Source organism: Pseudoliparis swirei, chromosome 24, assembly GCF_029220125.1.
Source record: "Pseudoliparis swirei isolate HS2019 ecotype Mariana Trench chromosome 24, NWPU_hadal_v1, whole genome shotgun sequence".
Lineage (NCBI taxonomy): Eukaryota > Metazoa > Chordata > Actinopteri > Perciformes > Liparidae > Pseudoliparis > Pseudoliparis swirei.
Genome location: NC_079411.1, coordinates 4,432,868 through 4,453,058, shown reverse-complemented (window position 1 = coordinate 4,453,058; position 20,191 = coordinate 4,432,868). Strand labels below are relative to the sequence as shown.

General features: G+C 45.4%; 2 protein-coding genes across 4 annotated transcripts; both read left to right on the top strand.

The window, feature by feature from the left end:
• Positions 1-373: 373 nt before the first annotated feature.
• On the top strand, positions 374-10,806 carry si:ch211-14k19.8 (uncharacterized). Of its 2 annotated transcripts, XM_056410002.1 has the most exons (9): positions 2,688-3,824; positions 3,914-4,002; positions 4,148-4,206; positions 6,611-6,774; positions 7,868-8,033; positions 8,142-8,333; positions 9,191-9,412; positions 10,135-10,294; positions 10,394-10,806. In XM_056410002.1, exons 1-9 carry the CDS (start codon positions 3,797-3,799, stop codon positions 10,466-10,468), a joined length of 1,155 nt encoding a protein of 384 aa, XP_056265977.1. In that variant the 5' UTR covers positions 2,688-3,796; the 3' UTR covers positions 10,469-10,806. The 2 variants fall into 2 exon arrangements, 1 of the variants encoding a protein (XP_056265977.1); XR_008830989.1 differs by lacking the exons at positions 4,148-4,206; positions 6,611-6,774; positions 7,868-8,033; ... (2 more) ...; positions 10,135-10,294; positions 10,394-10,806 and adding exons at positions 374-779; positions 1,216-1,605 and having other exon boundaries at positions 1,928-3,824.
• A 4,205-nt stretch (positions 10,807-15,011) lies between these two features.
• Positions 15,012-18,665, top strand: actb1 (actin, beta 1). 2 transcript variants are annotated; one of them, XM_056410291.1, is made up of 7 exons: positions 15,012-15,095; positions 16,030-16,155; positions 16,270-16,509; positions 17,026-17,272; positions 17,377-17,568; positions 17,671-17,852; positions 17,994-18,665. In XM_056410291.1, exons 2-7 carry the CDS (start codon positions 16,033-16,035, stop codon positions 18,135-18,137), a joined length of 1,128 nt encoding a protein of 375 aa, XP_056266266.1. In that variant the 5' UTR covers positions 15,012-15,095; positions 16,030-16,032; the 3' UTR covers positions 18,138-18,665. The 2 variants fall into 2 exon arrangements, with proteins under 2 accessions (XP_056266266.1, XP_056266267.1); XM_056410292.1 differs by lacking the exons at positions 15,012-15,095; positions 16,030-16,155; positions 16,270-16,509 and adding an exon at positions 16,540-16,711.
• The last annotated feature ends 1,526 nt before the right edge of the window (positions 18,666-20,191 follow it).

Below are 20,191 nucleotides of genomic sequence, written 5' to 3'. Positions count from 1 at the left end.
AATAAGATTTCCAACACAAAAAAATCTTTATGAGAAGATTACCAACCCTGCCTTTAATTTGTAAGTTCTTCAGCTTGTTTTGGTGTCACTCTGCCCCAATGACTAAATACTAGTCTCCAGCTCTATTATTTATCTTCATGTTTGATGAGTGATACCGGGGCCCATCCTGCTGCCGGGTACTGGTTTGCAGCTCCCCCTGTCTGACACCCAGTGGGGCGTCAATGTAAAAGCACTAATAAACTGCCCCCGCCCTGTCATGTCTCCGTGCCTCCTGCGGTAAAGGTTTCCTGTGTTGCGTTTACGCGTGTGTGTAAAAAGCAGCTCCCGCCGCGGACCACTGGATTCCTTCCTCTCATCTTGTGTGGAAATGGCGTTTTGATTGAACCGAACTAGCCCACTGAAACCGCCCCGGGGCCGCACGTTAAACCCCTCCGTCAGTCCCACATTACAAGGACACGCCGTCCGGCACACGTGCAACTCATTTCGGTGACTGCGCGCCGCTGTGCCCACTGGCAGCACGGCGCTTTCCGTGAGAAGGAAGTGATGGAGGAGGAACGTTTCTGACGCCTCTCCTCCCGTCTTGTGTGCTCTCTGCTCGCAGGGAAAGTTATTTTTTTTTCGCTGTGCGCGCTTCGCTCGTCCTCGCCATTACGCACGAATACTGGACATCTGCACGATCTGTTTATGGATTCGGGATTAATAAGGTCTGCGACACTGAAATGTCTCAGGATTGGAAATGCAGCTCCACGCCTGCCTGTTGCTTTTTATGATCACAACAGGTAAGGACATCGACTGTAAACTGCTCTAATCTAATCCTCTTTAATATCACTGAACTTTGTATATATTCTTGGCTGAAACTTTCCTTTTCAGCTCCTTTTTTACATGTAATCACAACAGTGTTGCTCTTCTGTCAATAGGTTGTTTGTTTTATGTAAAGTTTGATATTTGAGGTATAACTCGCTTCATAGGGATCATTAGATTATTCAAGAGGTAAGAAACAAGGAGAGAACATCTGTGATCTGTTTCCCCAAACATGTAAGTTTGTTATGTCTTTAACTTGTTCATGCCCTCAAAAAAGTTGTGAGGATGAGAATGATCTTTTATTATCTTTGGTTGAACTGCCCATCATACTTTTATTATTTGTAAATCAGTTTCCAGTCAGCAGTGAGCCCCTCCTTTATTTCCCAGCATCTTCTGTTCCCTCTTGTTCCTCAGATAAAACATTGGCCTCGCTGCACCACCACTGTGGTGGAGATGTCAGCCTGGACCAGCAGCCAGCTGGTCACATCACTCTCACTTTCCCTGGACTTTCTACTGACACCAACATCACGCCCGAGCCCATGCACCACCGGTCTGACAGAACCCCGGCGGTCTCAGTTTGCACCTGGACGATAGGTGTTCCTCCGGGTCGGGCGGTACTGTTAAAGTTTGTGCGGTTGGACGTTGGTTCAAGCGTAACAGTGCGCTGTGTTTTGAACGAGGACAATCGGGAGGTCCTGGAGAGCGGGGGGTCGGCTCTGCTCGCCCACTGTGATGGAGACAAAGCCACCTTCACTTGGACAGGAGCAGGCCGCTCCTCAAATGGAATGCAGCTGTCCTATTCTGGTGAGAAACCATTACCCAATGAACTAGTTTCATGTATCGTGTCAGGAAGGCCCACTTTCCTGCACCCTGATCATAAGAGTCTGATCCTATTGTGGAAATAACATTTGGTTTTAGAAATGCTTATTTAGTCGTCCCAAAAAAAATAGTATTATGGTTACTTTAGATGTACAATGTGAAACTTTGGGAAAGTATTGTTCAGAGAGAGTCCATCGGAAAGTTTTGTATCTGTGTTGTGAGAGACAGATATGTCACGTTGTGGTGATTTTGCTCCTCACCCTCTCCCCCTCTGTTTTTTTTGGGGTGTTTGTTCCTGGTCGTGCAGTCCAGGAAGATGAGAGGAATTCCTCGGAGGACCCCACCAACCCACATTCGGACCTCCTGCGTCGGACTCAGACAGGAACCAGCTTTACGAGCGGCGCTCCTGTTGGTCAAGACGTGGTGAGAGGGACAGACGGGGGCAGAGGTCGCCTCTTTGAAGGTCTGGAGGGCAGCCCTGGGCCTCGGTCTGCGTCTAGTCCCTCCTCTCCGGACCAGGGGCCGCTCCGCCCCACTTCAACCCTGCAGGGACTCACTGTGGCTGGGAGAGCCGATAGGGAAACTCTCCCTCTTCCTGAGGAAGAACCAAACAATGGAGCGGATACATCTGGAGCTGCTCACCTCGGGGATGGAAAAATATCTACCAGAGAGAGAGCCCGCCCCTATTTTCAGCCCACAGACTCGCTGTTTCACACAGCGAACACAGCGAACACGGAGAAAGAATCCGACAACGAGGGCCCTCAAACCCGGATTGCTGCGACGGCCATTAGCTCCAACTCCTCGTTTGGCACATCCACAGCCACCCAGACATCTAAGCTATCTACAAACACACAAACTCGCTCCAGCGCCAGAGTCCCACCCCTCAAATCTTCTTCACCTTCCGGGACAACCTGGGAGAGTGATACCGCCCCGATCCCGCGGGTTGGAGCCATTAGTGAGGCGTCTAGAGGGGAGCGCCCTCATTCCCGGAGGAGCCAGCGAAGCACAGACGGGCTTAACTCTGATCTGAGCTCCGCCGTCACCTCTGATCCTCTAGGATCCCCCACTGAGCCTCAGCAGGGGGACTCGCACACTCGTATTGAACCCACTGCGCCGTCGCCATCGTCCTCTCAGGCCTCCAGCGGCACTCAGTCATCCGCCGCCCGCATCGCGGAGCCGGGAACCACCGTCGGTGCCGCGGAGGCCGCCTCGTTCCGTCCAAACGCGAGCGGAGCCGACTCGTCGGAATCGACTGGGTCAGAGGTCACCGGTCAAACTGCTGCGTTTGAGTTTTCCGACGAGCTTGAGATTCGTCACACTTTCACTTCCTCCACACCGAGTCACACAAACGCCAAGAAGCACACAGGGCGGGGAGAGCTCGCCGCCTCCCGACACGCCCTCCACGTTCACACGGGCGGGCGAAGACGAGACGCACGCGGCCAACGCCACGTCGTCCTCGCGGGGCCTCGCCGAAGTTCACAACGGGACTTTGAGTTTCACAGATTCTTCTTCTTCTTCTGCACCGCTGACGTCGGGAGACGTAGTCCAGACGTCGGCTACCACAACCACGGGAACACACACGCCGCGTCCCACTCACACACTCTTAAATAACAGCTCGCCCACAAACTCATCGACTCCCGTTCCACCGTTGTCGGCCAGTACGGCCGCACGCTCATCGACGCCTTCACACACACTTCAAACACACACTGCATCGCCCTCTCGCTCACGTCTAACTCGCCCACCACTTTCTTTTCCCTCCTCCACCACTGAATCCGCTGCACACACGCCGCCGCTCATCGGCCACGAACCCACGGCCGCGCCCTCACAAACAAGCCAAGCGACATCTTCGCGCACACCTGGTACACAAAACCAGCCGCCTTTGACCCCTCCTACTAACGTCCCAGTCACGCTCACACAGCCCGGCAACGACATCACCACTGAACCGACGCCTCCGCTCTCACTCACAACTGCGATATCTGATGATGGACGTGGAGGTGGAGAGGGAGAGGACGGAGAGAGGGAGGACGAGTCTCGGCAAAAGTTACCGAGCGGCACGACCACACGCACTCGCACGGCCGGAGCCCCGTCGTGGACCACCTCGCATCCCAGCCAGGAGACGAGTTTCACACCTTCGGTTTTGAGCTCCACCACTAGTCAGACACCCACGTTCTACATCATGCCAGACCAACCTTCAGTCATCAGAGGTAATGTACACATTTGTGTGTGATTTTGAATAATGGATTTTTTTTTACCGTCCAGACCTAATGGATTCATTTCCCCTGTTTGTGTCCAGTGGAGTCGATCGAGCTGCTGCTGCAGATCGTTGTGGAAGAGTCCAGATCGGCTTTTACTTCTGGTTTGGAGGAAGACACCGCTGCCTGGGTGAGAGACCTTGTACACACACACTCACACACACACACACACACACAGTGGCATGCAGAAAAGCGCCAACAAATCATGTGATTACACAACAGCTTTAGTTTGACTTAGTGGCTGCTACAAAGTCCTCCCTCCATGTCTCTTTCAGGTGGAGCCGTACCTTCAGAGAGCCCCAGGGTTCAGCCGGCTGCTGGGAGTCTGGAGCAGGTGAGGTCTTATCGAGCACATTTAGACCGGAGCTAAACTGCATTTAGCCTCATTTTGTGCCTCTCATCTATTACCAATTACGTCAAATCCCAGGTTTTAGACACAGCGTGGACATCTTTACACACTGACACGCTGTTATTGGCAAACGGTTGCTTATTGACACGTCCAGCAGACATGGAAGATAGATAGATAGATATATACTTTATTATTTATTTATTTTATTTATTTATTTAGAGAATAAGGGACAGTGCATATTGATTGACAGTACAATGTACATGTAAATATGCCAGATTATAGCCGGGAGGCTAGTTTCCATCTGTAGTCCCTTGGCAGGTTGATGTAATTTAAGAATGCAAGCAGAGTGAAATGGAAAGCACACATCACTTCACACATGACAGTACAGTAATACAAAAGAAGAAAAAAAGATTAATAAAAAGGTGCATGCAAGACATTTGGATACCGTGCGGATTAACTCTAATGGTCACAGGGCTGATTTTTTCAAGTTTCAAGTTTCAAGTTTTCTGTCTTTATTTTTATACAAGAATAATCGGTTGGAAAAAAAACTGGTTCAAATGCAAAGTAGCAGAAAAAGAAGAAGAAAAGAATAAGCAATACAAATATACACACAAAAAAAAAAAAAGAAAAGTAGACTATATATATATATATATATATACATACAATATATATATAATATATATATATATAAACAATGTAATAAAGAATATGTTCTGGTGTGTAGTGTTATCCTTGTTCAGCAGCCTGATGGCCTGACTGAAGAAATGGAGATGTCTCCTGGCACCACTGTACCAGTGATCGGTGATCAGCCCCAACACTGTTGTGTCGTCAGCAAACTTGATGATGACTGTGCATGGCCTGAGCTTGGTGGGGAACAATAGTGTTGAGCTGAGCTGTAGTCTGGATCTGTTTGGTGTTTGGGGACAGGCACAATGGTGGACATCTTGAAGCTCTCAGGAACAACAGCCCTCCTGCCAACTGGTCTGCACATGCTCTGATGAAGTCTGCACATGCTCTGATGAAGTCTGAGCCATGCCTTCAGGTGGCCTTTGAAGGTGACCAGGCTGGGGCTTTCCCTTATAGAAGGAGGTAGGCTGTTCCACATCATGCATCCTTTGAAGGACAGCACATTTTGCCCAAACAGGGTTTTTCTAAATGGGACCTCACAGTCCCTGTTTGTGACAGCTCTGGTGGACAGAGTGGAGTTAATAGATCAATGTTTGATAAAGGTTTTAAGGGGGGGTGGCGCTAGGCCATTTAGTATTTTGAAAATCAAACAGGCCGAAGTGAATTTTCTAAAATTATTAAAACTTAACATTTTGTATTTGGTTAAAATATAGCAATGATGAAACTTAAATGGTTTTTTATCCAGTATTTTCAATGCTTTTTTATAGAGTAGTTCGACCGGTTTAATAACTATTGAGCTTGTCATAGACCAACTGGTTAAGCAGTAACTCACATGTGAGAGTATCATAGAGTGTAAAAACAGCAAAGCGGCATTAGTCGATAGAGAGTTTCTTATTTGTTTAAAATTATGTATATGGAAGTTTATGGTTTTCGACATCATTTTAACATGGCTCCTAAAGGAGAGTGTGGAATCAAGCATAATGCCTAAGTATTTGAACTTATTAACAACATTCAGTTTCTCAGTTCCCAAAAACACATTAGAATGTGCAACAGTTGAGGATTGCTTAGAAAAGAACATACACACTGTTTTTTTCGTGTTCAATGAGAGACAGGACCTGGTGAAATTTGTCGTCACAGTAGCAGCACTAATAAACTAAACACACAAGAATAAAAAATAAAATAGAAAAAAAACAGGGATGAAAGATATAGGAGTATACAAAGTGAAATATAAAATAAAATATATAATAATATATTATAAAATATATATACTACGTTATCCTTCATTTCTGGTCAAGTGACAACTGTAGATCAGATGTCCTTTCTCCCTTTTAGCTCTCGTGTGATCTCCTATAACTCCTGAGGCGGGAAGTATTTGGCTCTTTAGCCGCTTAATGCTCCACTGTGTCCATCGGCTAATTCTATTGACTCAACGGCTCTCAACATGGTGACGGCTGAGCCGATGCTAACAGCGCTAACAGCGCTAACAGTGCAAATACAGCCAAAGTACAGTAACAGTGTTAAACTGAGGGGGAAACCGAAAACCAAACCGAGGGAGACATTACTCCAATATACCTCTTCTATGCAAATCATTGTTTGCTGCTAGATCAATGGTCTGGATTTGTTTTATGGGTTTTGCATGGGGTGAAATAAGACGCTTAGTTAGCTCTGTGACTGGAACACAGTGGGACACGTGAGAGGCTACAAACCGCTGCAGAGGGTTGTGTGGGGAGAGTGACAGGAAGTGAATGTGCTGCTGTTTTAGTGGCCATGCGGTGCAGAGTCTGGTGGAGTTCAGAACCAGCGGCGCTCTGCGGTGGCTCGCCATGACGGGACACGCCTCCCTGTTGGAACGGACTGGACTAGCTCGGGCTCTGTGCGAGGGGAGGAGCTTCAGATCATCCAGGATCACCAACATCACACTGGGAGGTAAGCCAAGGTTGAGTTGCCCATGGGTGATGCACACTGCTGCTTGTGGAGTGTATTTTAGCTGGATGTGTCTTCTGGAGAGGAGATATTTGGTTTCAGAATCCATCCAGATTCCTTTAATTAAGGATATCTCAGATTCTGGCGGAGGCTATCGGTCATTGTTGTTATCCAGGATTAGAAAGTCGACTCATCTTCCTTCCTCCAGAACAAGAGAAAACGTTGCTAATGCATAGCTTGAAGTCCATCTGCCTCTGTTTGGTCACATTTCTCACAAATCGGTGACATTTATGGGAATATTTTATGCAGCTTTACCGTCGAGAAGGCAACCTGTGTCGAGTTTCAAACTGCAAAGAGTGCCTGGCGTTTAGGGAACGGACATTCATGTTTTTCAGACCCTTGCTCAAGATGTCCATTCTTAACCTGCTTACCTAATTAAAGAAGTTACAGGCAGAGTCGCCTGAACATCGTAATGCAGTTAGATTGACTCGGTTAAACTCCCAATCCAGTTATCGGGAATCTGATTATGAGGACGGATATTAAACTCGTTACTGTGGTATGTGATCGTCTCACTGTGCTTGCTTTCGCTTTTGGTTTTTCAAGTTTACGACGCCAATTTCACAATGACTCCAGCTGCATGTTGCTGGCAGATTATTTGGGTCAACAGGGATACTTATTTGCAGAGGGCCAACTCTGCATGTAAACATGAGCACTCAATTAAATGATTGTGATGAGCACGACCACTGTAGATTATTTACAATCTAATGCAGTGCACTAAATGTGAAACAGTCCAGTTGAACTATGTGCTCAACAAATGCTCTATTTACTCCCGCTTGTTGCATTTGCTAAAAACTAAACTGCACACCAGATTGTGGAAAAATGTTTGTCCTTTAAAAAAATAAAAATAAAAAAATCTTTTTTAAAGATGTTCAGTGGGTACAGTAATGGTTTTAGGAGCGAGTGCCACAGACGGTATAGGGAAGTACTGAGACCGACTAACACAATGTTGTTGTTGTTGTTTTTTAACGGGATTTGTTAGCAATAATCAAAATGTAGAATAAAACCACACCTTCCCTCCAACTCCCCTTCCCCCCAGGTCTGCAGGGTGACGTGTGCGACTGGTTGCTGCAGTGTCCCGCAGGCTACAAGTGTGTGTTCAATCCTGCCACCTCAAACTACAGCTGCTCTTCTGTCTGCAACTTTGACTACTGCCACCACCGCGGCATCTGTACTCACCACCCGGACCAGCTCCCAGTGTGCCGGTGAGACCAGACGGAGGAGGCCTTGATGCAGACGCCGAGTCTGTACCGCTCCATCCACCCGGGAAGGTTCTGTGCATTTGCGAGCGTCTTCTTGTCTGGTGTTTTCAGATGCCTTGTGGGAGAGGACTTCTGGTACATGGGTCAGAAGTGTGACGTGAGGATGACTCGAGCGCGGCTCGCGGGCGTGTGTCTCGCCATCTTGCTGATCATGGTGACGGTGATTGGCGTTTTGGCCCTTGTGGCGGTGCGACGCTACCGAGCCATTCTGATCCAGGCCAAAGTGGATCAGACTCGGAGCAGGTACAGTGCGCCCTGTGCTCGCTCATTAAAATCACAGATACAAACATGAATACACACAATTCACAGATGCCGCACCGATTCCTTGAACGTGACATATGACGTATATGAGATGTAGTTGTAGTTACAGTGACGTCCACTAGGTGTAACAGTCTGGCTGCTGAACCACATATTTAGGATAAAGACTGCACTGTGGAAACTGAGGGAAATGTTGAGTCAGTCTGGTTGAATCCAAACGTCCACCGTCAGGACTCACAGTCAGCCCCTTTGTAAACTTCAGTCATCCGCTCTCCGTGATGCGTTCACTGCCATCACGGGAAGTCTGTGAGGCGCTAGACCAGGAGAGGATTATATTCTTTGAATGGATAATCTTCCAATTGAAGTGTTTAAAAGTCTCCTTAAGAGCCCCGTGGGAGCTTGATGAGTTGATAAGTGCAAACACTGCAGCCTCTCAAGGCGTTTATGTTGAGACGCGTTTTGTCTGAACCTAAATCACAGAGAAGCGTTTTATCCTCCTTGACTTCGAGACGCGTCATTTTCATCCTTTTGCTGATATTGCTTACTCCCCCTGAGGTTTCTTTTTGGGGGTGAGTTTTTCCTTTAGCGAGGATCCAAGGACAAAAGTTGTTGCATGTGGTCCATGTAAAGCCCTCTGTGGCAAATGTGTGAATTAAATGTTCACTGCCAGTCACTAATTTTTGCTCATTTTACTCCAGTGAGATTTTCTAAACTGGCAAAACTTTCTTTTTAAATTAAATATGTATACATTTTTTTTTTTACGCCAGATCAAATTGAAGCAGATCCAATGAATACTTCTCCTCACATTATAGTTTGTTGTGTGTGTGTGTGTGTGTGTGCAGCTATCGCAGGTTCAACCACTTTGATGAGCTGTCAGGGCGGTTCTGGTTGCGTTCATGGGCGGGATCAGAAGACTCGCTAGACAATCCCGCCTTCACGCGCTCCGATGAGTTACTGCACCTGCGGGCGCTCGACCGACCCTGCTGTTACCACGACGACACGCTGTCGCTGGCCTCCACCTGCCCCAGTCATGGGGCTCGCATCAACACGATCTACCCACACAGGTACACACACACACACATACACTCTTCAGCAGCTGAGAAAGGAAGGAGGATTTTGGATTTTTAGGTTACCCGAAGGCCACTTTTTGTTCTTGGAAAGCTTTGAAAGGAAAAGGTGGGGGTTGAAACCTTCAACCTCACCACTAGATGTCAATAAATCTTACACGCTGCAGCTTTAAAAGGAAAACAAAAAACCTGACTTTTAAAGCTGCCAGTCGGGGGCAGCAGATACAAATATTTGTCTCTCTTGCTGCTAAATGCCTGCGTGTTCATCAGCTAGTTGCTCACTACCTGTGGCTTAGAGGGAAAGTTGTGAACAGTTGTTTATCAGAGCTTTTTGTGAAAACCGCTGCCTGCGTCTTGGAGTGACGCCGCTGAGGATGACAAACTGAAAGCCAGAAGATTAAAGTTGTGGGTCGTAAAACCGAAACAATAAGATGAAAGATGCTTTACGTGTACTCCAAGCGATGGCTTAATACGTGTTTCATTCCTTTTAAAAAAGTTCAAATAAAGTGAAGAAATCACTAAAACCCAACATCCATGAATAAAACTACATTTCCGGTACTCTGCTAATCTGTATCGTAAGCTTTTACTGCTTATAGTTTCCCCACATGTTTTACAATACTTTCAGACATACATTTAAATGTGCCCACATTTTATATCTCATATAATATACATAAAGGACGTCTGTGTAAATGACCCTGCCTCTCTGTCTTCCCCCGTAGCTCTCAGTATGGTTGGAGGGGGAGCGTGATGAGCATGGGGGACGGGGTGCTGGACTCGGGTAAGGCCAGCGACCTTTCTGTCTGTAGCTGGCCCGTGGAACCCATCCAGTGGACTCCCTTCCCACTTCTGCAGCAACTAGCCTCCCACAGGACACCCACAGTGAGTGTGTGTGACTGTGTGTGTGAGAGAGAGAAACATAAATATATGTATGTATCTGTATATCTGGTTTCATTATGTGTTGTTTCCCTGTGAAACCAGATGAGGGTGTCGAGGCCGCGGTCCTACTGTGAAGGCATGGAGCTGGTAGACCTGGGTAAGAGCTGGACTGCTTGACACTCATAAAGAAGAATATAATGAAAAGTTTACACTGGTATTTGACTCAAATGTTCTTTTTTTGTTCATAAAAACTGTAAAAAATAATCCAAAAACAATGAGTGTAAATGTGTATAAAAGTGTATATTATTTTGTTAGATTTTTGCTCCATGTTCCATTTCTGTTTCTTAGTCCTCTGATGAGATGCAGGATGTACTGTAAAGAAGAACCGAGTGTGTCTAAATGTCTATGGCGCAGAGTTTTATATCATTCTTTAATAAACTTAAATCTTGCTGAGGGCAAGAATAAATGCATTACATGTTTTACTTTTGTCAATAAAAAAAAGTTATTTAAACATACTGAGCTTTGCGTGAGGTTATTACTTACAAAGGACAGTTTACTGAATTGTAATTGACTCTTGCATGAATTATTAATAAAACAATATGTTTTTTCTTGCTTGGAAATATACAAAAAATAAGTTTTCATTCATTTAATTTAGTCTGCAAGTTTTTTAAAGTCAAATTTACATGACATTCTCCATCATTCTGACCGGGTTTCCCCTCTTGTGGAATTTGAAGCAGAGGAACATGGCCCACTTTCCCATCCAGGCCTCTCCTGTGTTGTTAGCTTGCCAGGTCCATTAGTCTGTGTTGTCCCGTCTGACCGGATCAGGTGGCACTGGGCCTCTGGCACCCTCCTTACTCTTCCCCCAGGACAACCAGTGGTCTAATGTATAATCCAGATAAACGGTACGGTTAAAAAAATTCTGGAAATACAAAAACATTATTATTATTAGGGTCCGAGTGACTGTAGAAGTCAGTCCCAGAGGAACCTATTGAAATTGTTAGGATTCTTATTATTACTCCGCTCCTTATTTTTCCACTTTGGGTGCATATTCGGGGTGCGTAACATACCCCAAAAGTCACTAAATTTGGCAAGCTTGTCAGGCTTGGTGAAACTAGACATATGATAAAGACATCAAATTTGGGTCGATAAAAATTGCTTTAATCTGACATTTTTTGCTGTTATACATTTACGGATTTCTCCCACAAAACTCAAGGATTATCTTAAAGCCTTAAAGACGAATGGGGAGGAGAATATTGACTTTTCAGGGAACTTTACTTGACGTTATGTGCACTGCAATAAACGTCCACTTTCTGTGATTTGTTATGTTATATAGACTATTGCTCATCCAATCCTTCCAAAAGAATAATCATGCATGATGCCAGTCAAGACCTGAAAACATTTACATGAAGAAACATTCAAATTTGTCATAGTAACACCTACTAAAAAAATTAAATGACAAGTTTTAGACCATGATCAGCATTACGTGACAAACGGTAAAATGTCCGACAGGCGGTCTGCGTTTTCGGCCGAGTGGGCCGGCGTCCCGTCAGCGCCCCCGACTGGCCTAGATGAGCGAGGACCCATTCATCGCTTCTCGCAGCTTTAATTATTAGTATTTTTAATTTCATAAAAAGTTGTAAACAGTCTTGGTGTATCTGAGTCTTCTGAAAGTAAATTACAATCCAATAGGTTGAATACACACAGTGCACATCTGCATGCAATTAAGTTGACAAAACACGTGTCACTCCTGGACTGGTTTTGGTTAATGTCCCAGAGATAAAACACATTACATTGTTAAACAATTTATCAACCTTCTCGTGGCACGTGTCCATGGAAAAAGTAAGAAGGAAGTGCAAACAGGATTTCCTGCCCATGTGATGTAATCAATTATTGGTCTTGTCACAGTAGAAGACCCCCTTTTTCACAATGCTGAAATGTGGATTTTGTATTACTTTCTTATAGTGGAATTTATATCAACCAACTTCATGCAATAAAGTGTTTTCTGATTCAACTCTTCTACTTGAACTGGAAATGATTAATAGCCAACCGCTTACCTGAAAGGTAGCGAGAGATAATATATGTATATTAAACACAGTCTGAAGTGTATTTGGGCCTAAATCAATGTTAAGTAGCAGTACACGTAACTTCAATGACGAGAATTGGTGAGATGTGTTCACTTGTCTTTGTAAGGTTGGAGTTTTTTGGGGGGAGAATTTCTGTACAGAAATCTGTATCTTCTAATATTACATTTCAAAGAGTATTTCACATCCCTCCTCCCTCTCTCTGTCTCACTCGAGCACACACACACGCACACATGCACACGCACGCACACACACGCGCACGCACACACAAGCTACACTGCTACTCACTGCTTGTGAACCGGAGGTGGAATGTGATGCCATAAATGACGGGGGAAGACTGTTGCGGAGTGTAACGGACAACTATTTAAACTGCATTGCACTCATGTAATTGTCCCTGTCATGGGGAAAGGAATAAGGGAGTGATTGGTTCGGGAGGTGGGAGGGGTGGTGGAGGAAATGTGGCAAATAAAAGATGAGTGAATGTGAGTTAAAGGGAAAGAGAGAGAGAGAGACAGAGATAGGGGATGGGTGAAAGTGGAAGAAGCTACCTGCTAACTTCTTCCATATACGGTCTTAGTCAGAGCCAAGAGCCATGCCTGTGAATTTCTCTGACTGTGCCAGTGAGCAATGCAGGGAGTGTCTACCATGTGTGTGTGTGTGTGTGTGTGTGTGAGTGTGTGTGTGTGTGTGTGTTGTAATCCATGCATTAGTCACGCACGGCTCTAAATTATGAAATGACTTTTGGAAAGATATGAGAGGAAAGATTGAGAAATATCTGCCAAGGAGGAGTCAGTGAGTACAGAGCGAAAAAGTTTGAGGGGGGGGATTAATCGCTTTCTACATATTAATCTCTGGGTGCTGGAGAAGGATACATAAATCCATCCTAAAGCAGAATGCACATTCACCCACACTCCTCCCTATACATGCACAGCCTTAAAAAGGGAGATTCATTCATTTCCTCAGACTGGTCACATGACTTGAGCAGTGCATTCTCCCCCCCCCATGTGACTAGCTCCATTATCTCCTTATATGGATGTCATCCAAAGGAACTCTTAAAGGGATGGTTGTCCTGCCCTGGGTCTATACTTGGTGTGTGAGAGTGTGCGTGTGTGTGTGCGTGTTTAAAGTCGGTCTAGAAAAGGATAATGCCAATTCCCTGATTAAATCGTCCACTCCCCCCTCTTCCTTCCATGTTATTCTTAGCTGCTCCGTACCTGGTGACAAATGGGCATTTGTGTGTGTTTGAAGTTCTGTGCGGTCACTTCCTGTGTGCATCTGCAGAAGCGAAGCACTCTAAAACCTACTTCCTGTCTCCTTTGGCGAGCAGGCTATCATATACCCTTATTAGGAACACAAAGAGCCAATGAGAATTCCTACCATAAGTTTATGTGGCTTTGTCCGGTGCCCTTATTGAGTTAAAACCGCAACCCATACCCACCCACTTAAAGTCTCTTGTCGATTTATAACGTGAACTTTGCATAGCAGTGTTCAAGTGTGTTTTCATAAGAGTGAATATGAATGAGTAATTCAGGTTGGAGACGCACAAGCCTCGTGCGCATATGGGTGTGTGCATGAGCAGGTGTGTATATAGATACATATCAAAATGTGTCACATTCCTCAGTAATAGTTTCTCAATAGGCCTCACTGTTTTCATTTCGACGCCACAATAGGTTTCTGGATATTACACACCTGTCTGTTACACCTGATTGAGGCAACCAGTTGATTGGCACACTCCACTCCCTGAAACTGCACAAGTGATGAGAGATAAGGGATCTCAGGCCTCCTGAGTGTTTGCTGTAAACATACCTCAGCTAAGCGTGACCACATGTATCACTATCACTCTGCATGTGTGTGTGTGTGTGTGTGTGTGTGTGTGTGTGTGTGTGTGTGTGAGTGAGAGAGGAAGACTGGTATGTCTGGGTAGACTCGTTAATCAGGGTGTTGACAGTGCTGTCAGTGACCCTGAGGGTGGAACCACCCCACGTCCTGGTACTACCAGCCACGAGTGTCTGCCATGAATGTGCAAGTGCATTAGCATTCTTCAGTGCAATCTAGCTCTGTCTCTTTCCCTCGCCGCCCTCCACTTCAATGAAATCAATCGTGGGGCTTCTTGTCTGCGTTCTGCACTTTTCATCCGATGCACAGAGATAAAAACAGAAGATAGTAGCATGAAGAGATGAATCAAATGCATTGTTGGCCTCCGTCTCAATGTGGATGATGTCAGGGATTAAAACTTTTAACAGGGGTGGAGTGAAAAACATTTTTAAAATGTGATAATTAGCTCAGACAATAACATTAAAAACAACATTTTACAACTTGTTTCAAAGAGTCTGCCATGTGTCATGTGTTGCTCACGTGTGCATCATCCCCCATCATCATAAATAATGATGGGTGACATTTATAACATGTGTTTTATTGAACATATAGATTACCCAATAGATTGATACTTAATAGAACATAGGTTAGTTTCCATGAAGCTCGTCTCCTCCGTCTCCTCAACAGCGCACGAGCGTTATCTGCATGCGCCACACCCAGTGGACGCGGCTGGACCAATCAGAGGGCGCCGAGCGGAAAGTTCTCCTTTTATGGAAAGGACATGCAGCGCCGGCTCACATAAAACCCTGCAATGAGTTGTCCTCCATTGCAGTCAGGTTCAGACACTAAACCCTCCCGGAGTGTAGCGCTCAGTCACAGCCGATAACCCGCCTCCCTCAAAACAGGTAAGATGCAACTGCGAGGCGAAGAAGTGTGGGTGTATGCTTTTTGTTTTAAATGCGTTTATTCGACATATGCATGCATGTGTGTGTGTGTGGGTGTGTGATATTTCCGCGTGCAGGTTTGACACGAGTTTATTTTTTCTTCTCAAGTTTCAACAGCTAATTTAAATTCGCTCATTCGTTGTTTTTAAATGTTTCTGGTAACTGCAACAGTTTAAGGGGAAGTCCACATTAACGGTTACTTGTGTATCGGTGTGTGTCTGCATGCTGTTAATATCTCTCGGATGGTGTGGCATATTCCAGACTCGACACGCTGTCATCACTTCTTTTTACTAAATCAGACTGCATGTAAAAAAAGAAGAAAGAACAGTGCTTGACCTTCTCGATTACATGTCTGGTTCCGATACGCTGTCTGGGTCTCGTGTCTCACACACTGACACAGATTGCATACAAAGGAATTTAATTTAAAATACTTGACGCTCACAGAAATATGACGTTATTTTTGACGCTTTGTCAGTTCATTAGAATTTTTTAAAATCTTAATTATGGTGGTCACGACCGAATGGGTGGAAGTTAATTCACCACCTTTAACATTTATTTATTTTAAACGCCGCTATTAAGACTTTTGTGACTAAGGGAGTGGCCTTGCTGTGTGTGTGTGGTGGTCACACGGGCCGGGCTGCCTGTTGTCTCTCTCTCGCCTTATAAGGCCATGGCCAGCCCGAGTGTGTTGAATCAGCCTTTTGTCTCCCTTGGCTGGGGCCTGCGCCACTGCGACATCCAGCGTCCGGTCTCCATAACGACGAGGCTTTAACCCTGTTAATGTGGGCCAGATGTAACTCTTGACTGTCACACACAGAGCTTCAGTGTTCACCATTATCTCACCCCCTCCTCCCCCCCCCCTCTCTCTCTCCCACACCCTTCTCTTTGTGCCCAGAAAATGGAAGATGAAATCGCTGCCCTCGTTGTTGACAATGGATCCGGTATGTGCAAAGCTGGCTTTGCAGGAGACGATGCGCCACGTGCCGTCTTCCCCTCCATTGTTGGCCGTCCCAGACATCAGGTACAGCTTCCACACATTGTATAAATTATAATTAACAAAGTTTGTGTAATTTCTGTCGTGTTGCATCTTGATTTTTAACTTCTCTTTTTTTTTTTCCTTCATTGTCTTTACTAGGGTGTGATGGTTGGTATGGGCCAGAAAGACAGCTACGTTGGCGACGAGGCCCAGAGTAAAAGGGGTATCCTGACCCTGAAGTACCCCATTGAGCACGGCATCGTCACCAACTGGGATGACATGGAGAAGATCTGGCATCACACCTTCTACAATGAGCTGAGAGTCGCCCCTGAGGAGCACCCAGTCCTGCTCACAGAGGCTCCCCTGAACCCCAAAGCCAACAGGGAAAAGATGACCCAGGTAATGAGGGCTGACATGCTGATCCTCCAACCCTTCGCCACATGTGCAGTAAAAGCCCTCCTGACTCGCCTCCAGGGCCCCGCAGCAGGAACATACGTGTCCGCTCAGGCGTTTCTGCTCAATCTTTCTGTTTCCTCCTACTCCTTCAATCTCAGGTTTCTTTCATCCTGTGCTGATCTTTTCATCTCTGCGGAAGCTTCAGGTTTCTATCTCTCTGCACTGTGATGCATCAGGATTGACTTTGTTGCGGCATGGTCACTGCTGTGTTCCAATTAGTTTTTTTTGTTGTTGTAGATGACAATCATCTTAACTACACTGGTGTCTGCATGATGCACCAGATGACTGTAGAGCAGGTTGCTGCACAGTCAACACGACTAAACTACAAGTTATTATAACGACTGGGTTTCATATGGTGTTTATACTCTAAACAAAACAGGCCAGTGTGCTGTGCTAACCCAGACCGTCATACCCCAGGTTACATTGGCTCATCTCTCGTCTTCTCTCTCTCTCCTCCAGATCATGTTCGAGACCTTCAACACCCCCGCCATGTATGTGGCCATCCAGGCCGTGCTGTCCCTGTACGCCTCCGGTCGTACCACCGGTATCGTCATGGACTCCGGTGACGGTGTGACCCACACTGTGCCCATCTATGAAGGCTATGCCCTGCCCCACGCCATCCTCAGGTTGGACCTGGCTGGCAGAGACCTCACAGACTACCTCATGAAGATCCTGACTGAGAGGGGTTACAGCTTCACCACCACAGGTTGGTACACAAACTGCGACTTCAAAACAAGCTAAACTTTGAATACTGTGGTGGGGGGGAAACAAACTGTGACTGAGTCTAAAATGTCTGTTCTTGTCTTGCAGCTGAGCGTGAAATTGTGCGTGACATCAAGGAGAAGCTGTGCTACGTCGCACTGGACTTTGAGCAAGAAATGGGCACCGCTGCCTCCTCTTCGTCCCTGGAGAAGAGCTACGAGCTGCCCGACGGACAGGTCATCACCATCGGCAACGAGCGGTTCCGTTGCCCCGAGGCCCTCTTCCAGCCCTCTTTCCTCGGTAGGTTCAAATGCAGAGGGAGTTCAGCTGTTGTGAAGCATAGAGGGTCGTCGTCAAGTACGTGGAACAGAAACTGACTTTCCCCTTTACAACCGCTCGCAGGTATGGAGTCCTGCGGTATCCACGAAACTACCTTCAACAGCATCATGAAGTGCGACGTGGACATCCGTAAGGATCTGTATGCCAACACTGTGATGTCCGGTGGTACCACCATGTACCCTGGCATCGCTGACCGCATGCAGAAGGAAATCACTTCCCTGGCACCAACCACAATGAAGATCAAGGTATAACTCGATGCCCTGTTCCAGAAGGCTCTTTACTTCTACGGCCACTCTGTGAACACATTGAGTTAATTCAGCGTTCGAGCTCTTGCTCGTCTCCTCCGACATTTAATTGACACCTTTTTATTTCCCCCCACCCTCCAGATAATTGCTCCCCCAGAGAGGAAGTACTCTGTGTGGATCGGTGGCTCCATCCTGGCCTCCCTGTCCACCTTCCAGCAGATGTGGATCAGCAAGCAGGAGTACGACGAGTCCGGACCCAGCATTGTCCACAGGAAGTGCTTCTAAACAGACTTGTCAGTCCCCCCCCCTCCCATCCCCAAAACACACACTGCTACAAACTCCAAACGACTCGCTCTGCATACATGCCTACACCAACACACTGGTGTGTGCGCTGAGCCCGCAACGCCACTTCCCCATTTTCCCCTCATCACTATGGCACCGTGCCCCCTGATGTGGAGAAACTCTGCAGGAAGTACAGAGCGTCCCAGGCGGTGTGAATGTGTGAGGAACATGATGTCCATTGTCATGTGTGTGTGTAGGTCATTCCAGATGTGTTTGTTCACCACCTTATTTGCCTCTATGAAGGTTTTTCTCTGCTGGGCCCACTGCCCAACAGACATAGTATTGCTTATGTAAATTATGTAATCTTTTGTTTTTGTACTTTCAGCCTTAACAATACTTGGTCCAGTTTGTTTGTCATTATGCAAAAGACAAAGCTTCTACCTTGTATGGGGTGTGAGAATGATTGTGCCTGGGGCTTCAAGCCTCTGGCGTACACAACAACCCAATAAAGTGCACATGTCTGAGATTCCAGTCTGTCTACTTGGTGGTAATTTGTCGTCTGCTAAGAATTTACATTGTGTCAATCGCACGCTTTAAGTTGATGAAAGTTAAACACAAGTTCCGTTGCACTCTGAAGGTTAACTGTCACATTTTGCCTTGGCTGAGTAAATAAAATGACGGCTGCTGTATTCCATGTAGTTGCGTCAGTTTAATGGTCGTCACTGTCACGGCGCACTAGTTTACAACAGTCACATCTTCTGTGATGGTTCTATACTGGGGATGAATCCAAAGCTCCCAACAAGTATAACCTGACTACATTGTTATTCAGTCAAAGCACAATAAAATACAGTTGTCCATTTTCCAAACAACTATAGTTTCTTTGACTTTCCATCAGGTGGAAAGTGAACTGCAACAACCATCTGTTGGTTACTAACAATATTAAAGTCTTGCAGAAGACTGTTATCCTTTTGGTCAATCTGTAAAATTGGTCATGGGAAACTAAGGAACAAATGTTGACTGTTCTAAAATGTAATGCCAACTAGTGTGTAGCAGATGACAACCAACTAAATACCCCTGACACTCATTCGTGCATGATGACAAACTAGTGGCCTTTAGACTGTTAGTCCAACTAGGAGATACTCATCAATACTCTGCTTTAATAACTGGCAATTTTAAACTTAAATTCAGAACAGGATTATAATGTATACTTATGTTAAAGGGGCAACAGTCTACAGCAAAGTCGCCATATAAAGCATAGACTAAGTGGAAGTATTCATTTTAACGTATTCTATTGCGTCCCCCTAAATCTCACTGTTCCTTTTAAATGAGTAACTGCTCACAGCCGCCTTGGCGTTTTATTGCAGTGCCATCATGTGGACATCTTAATGGGAATTATTTCTGTACTAGATATATTATCCAACTTTGAAACGGACTAACAAGTCATTCAGTTATAACTAAGTTCACATTAGCATTTACTTTAACTAATTTTAATAAAACATACTTTAATACTTTGAGCTGATTATGATTTAACTGACACTTTTTAACAAACTGATATTTGATATTAGTTCTTCCCACTTTGTATAATTGTCTTAATTTTTCTGTCCATTAAATAAACCAAAATCTTTGCTATACTTCTACTCTCCTATATTTCAGAGGCAAACATTTTACTTTTTACACCACATAGGCCTATTAGCTCTATTTGCTCGCCACTTTGAAGATCAAGGTTTTACGTACAACTATGTACACATTGCATTACATTTCAGTATGTTGCATTATAAATTACTTTTTAAATATTAAACTCTCCCACAGGATAAGAAGTAATCTCAGTTGTGACCAGCTACTACATAACATGGTGTGTAGGCCTATACAGAAATGGACAATAATCCAATAATTTAAGATCACACTGCCTTCCTTCTGCTGCCTAATGAATAAGTATACGTTTAATACATTTTATGCGTGTATTCCCGGTATTCTTTGGCACGGATATTTTTAAATTGAATTCATGTATGACAAATAGAAAATCCCTGCATTAAAAACAAAAACAAATCAGATTGGAC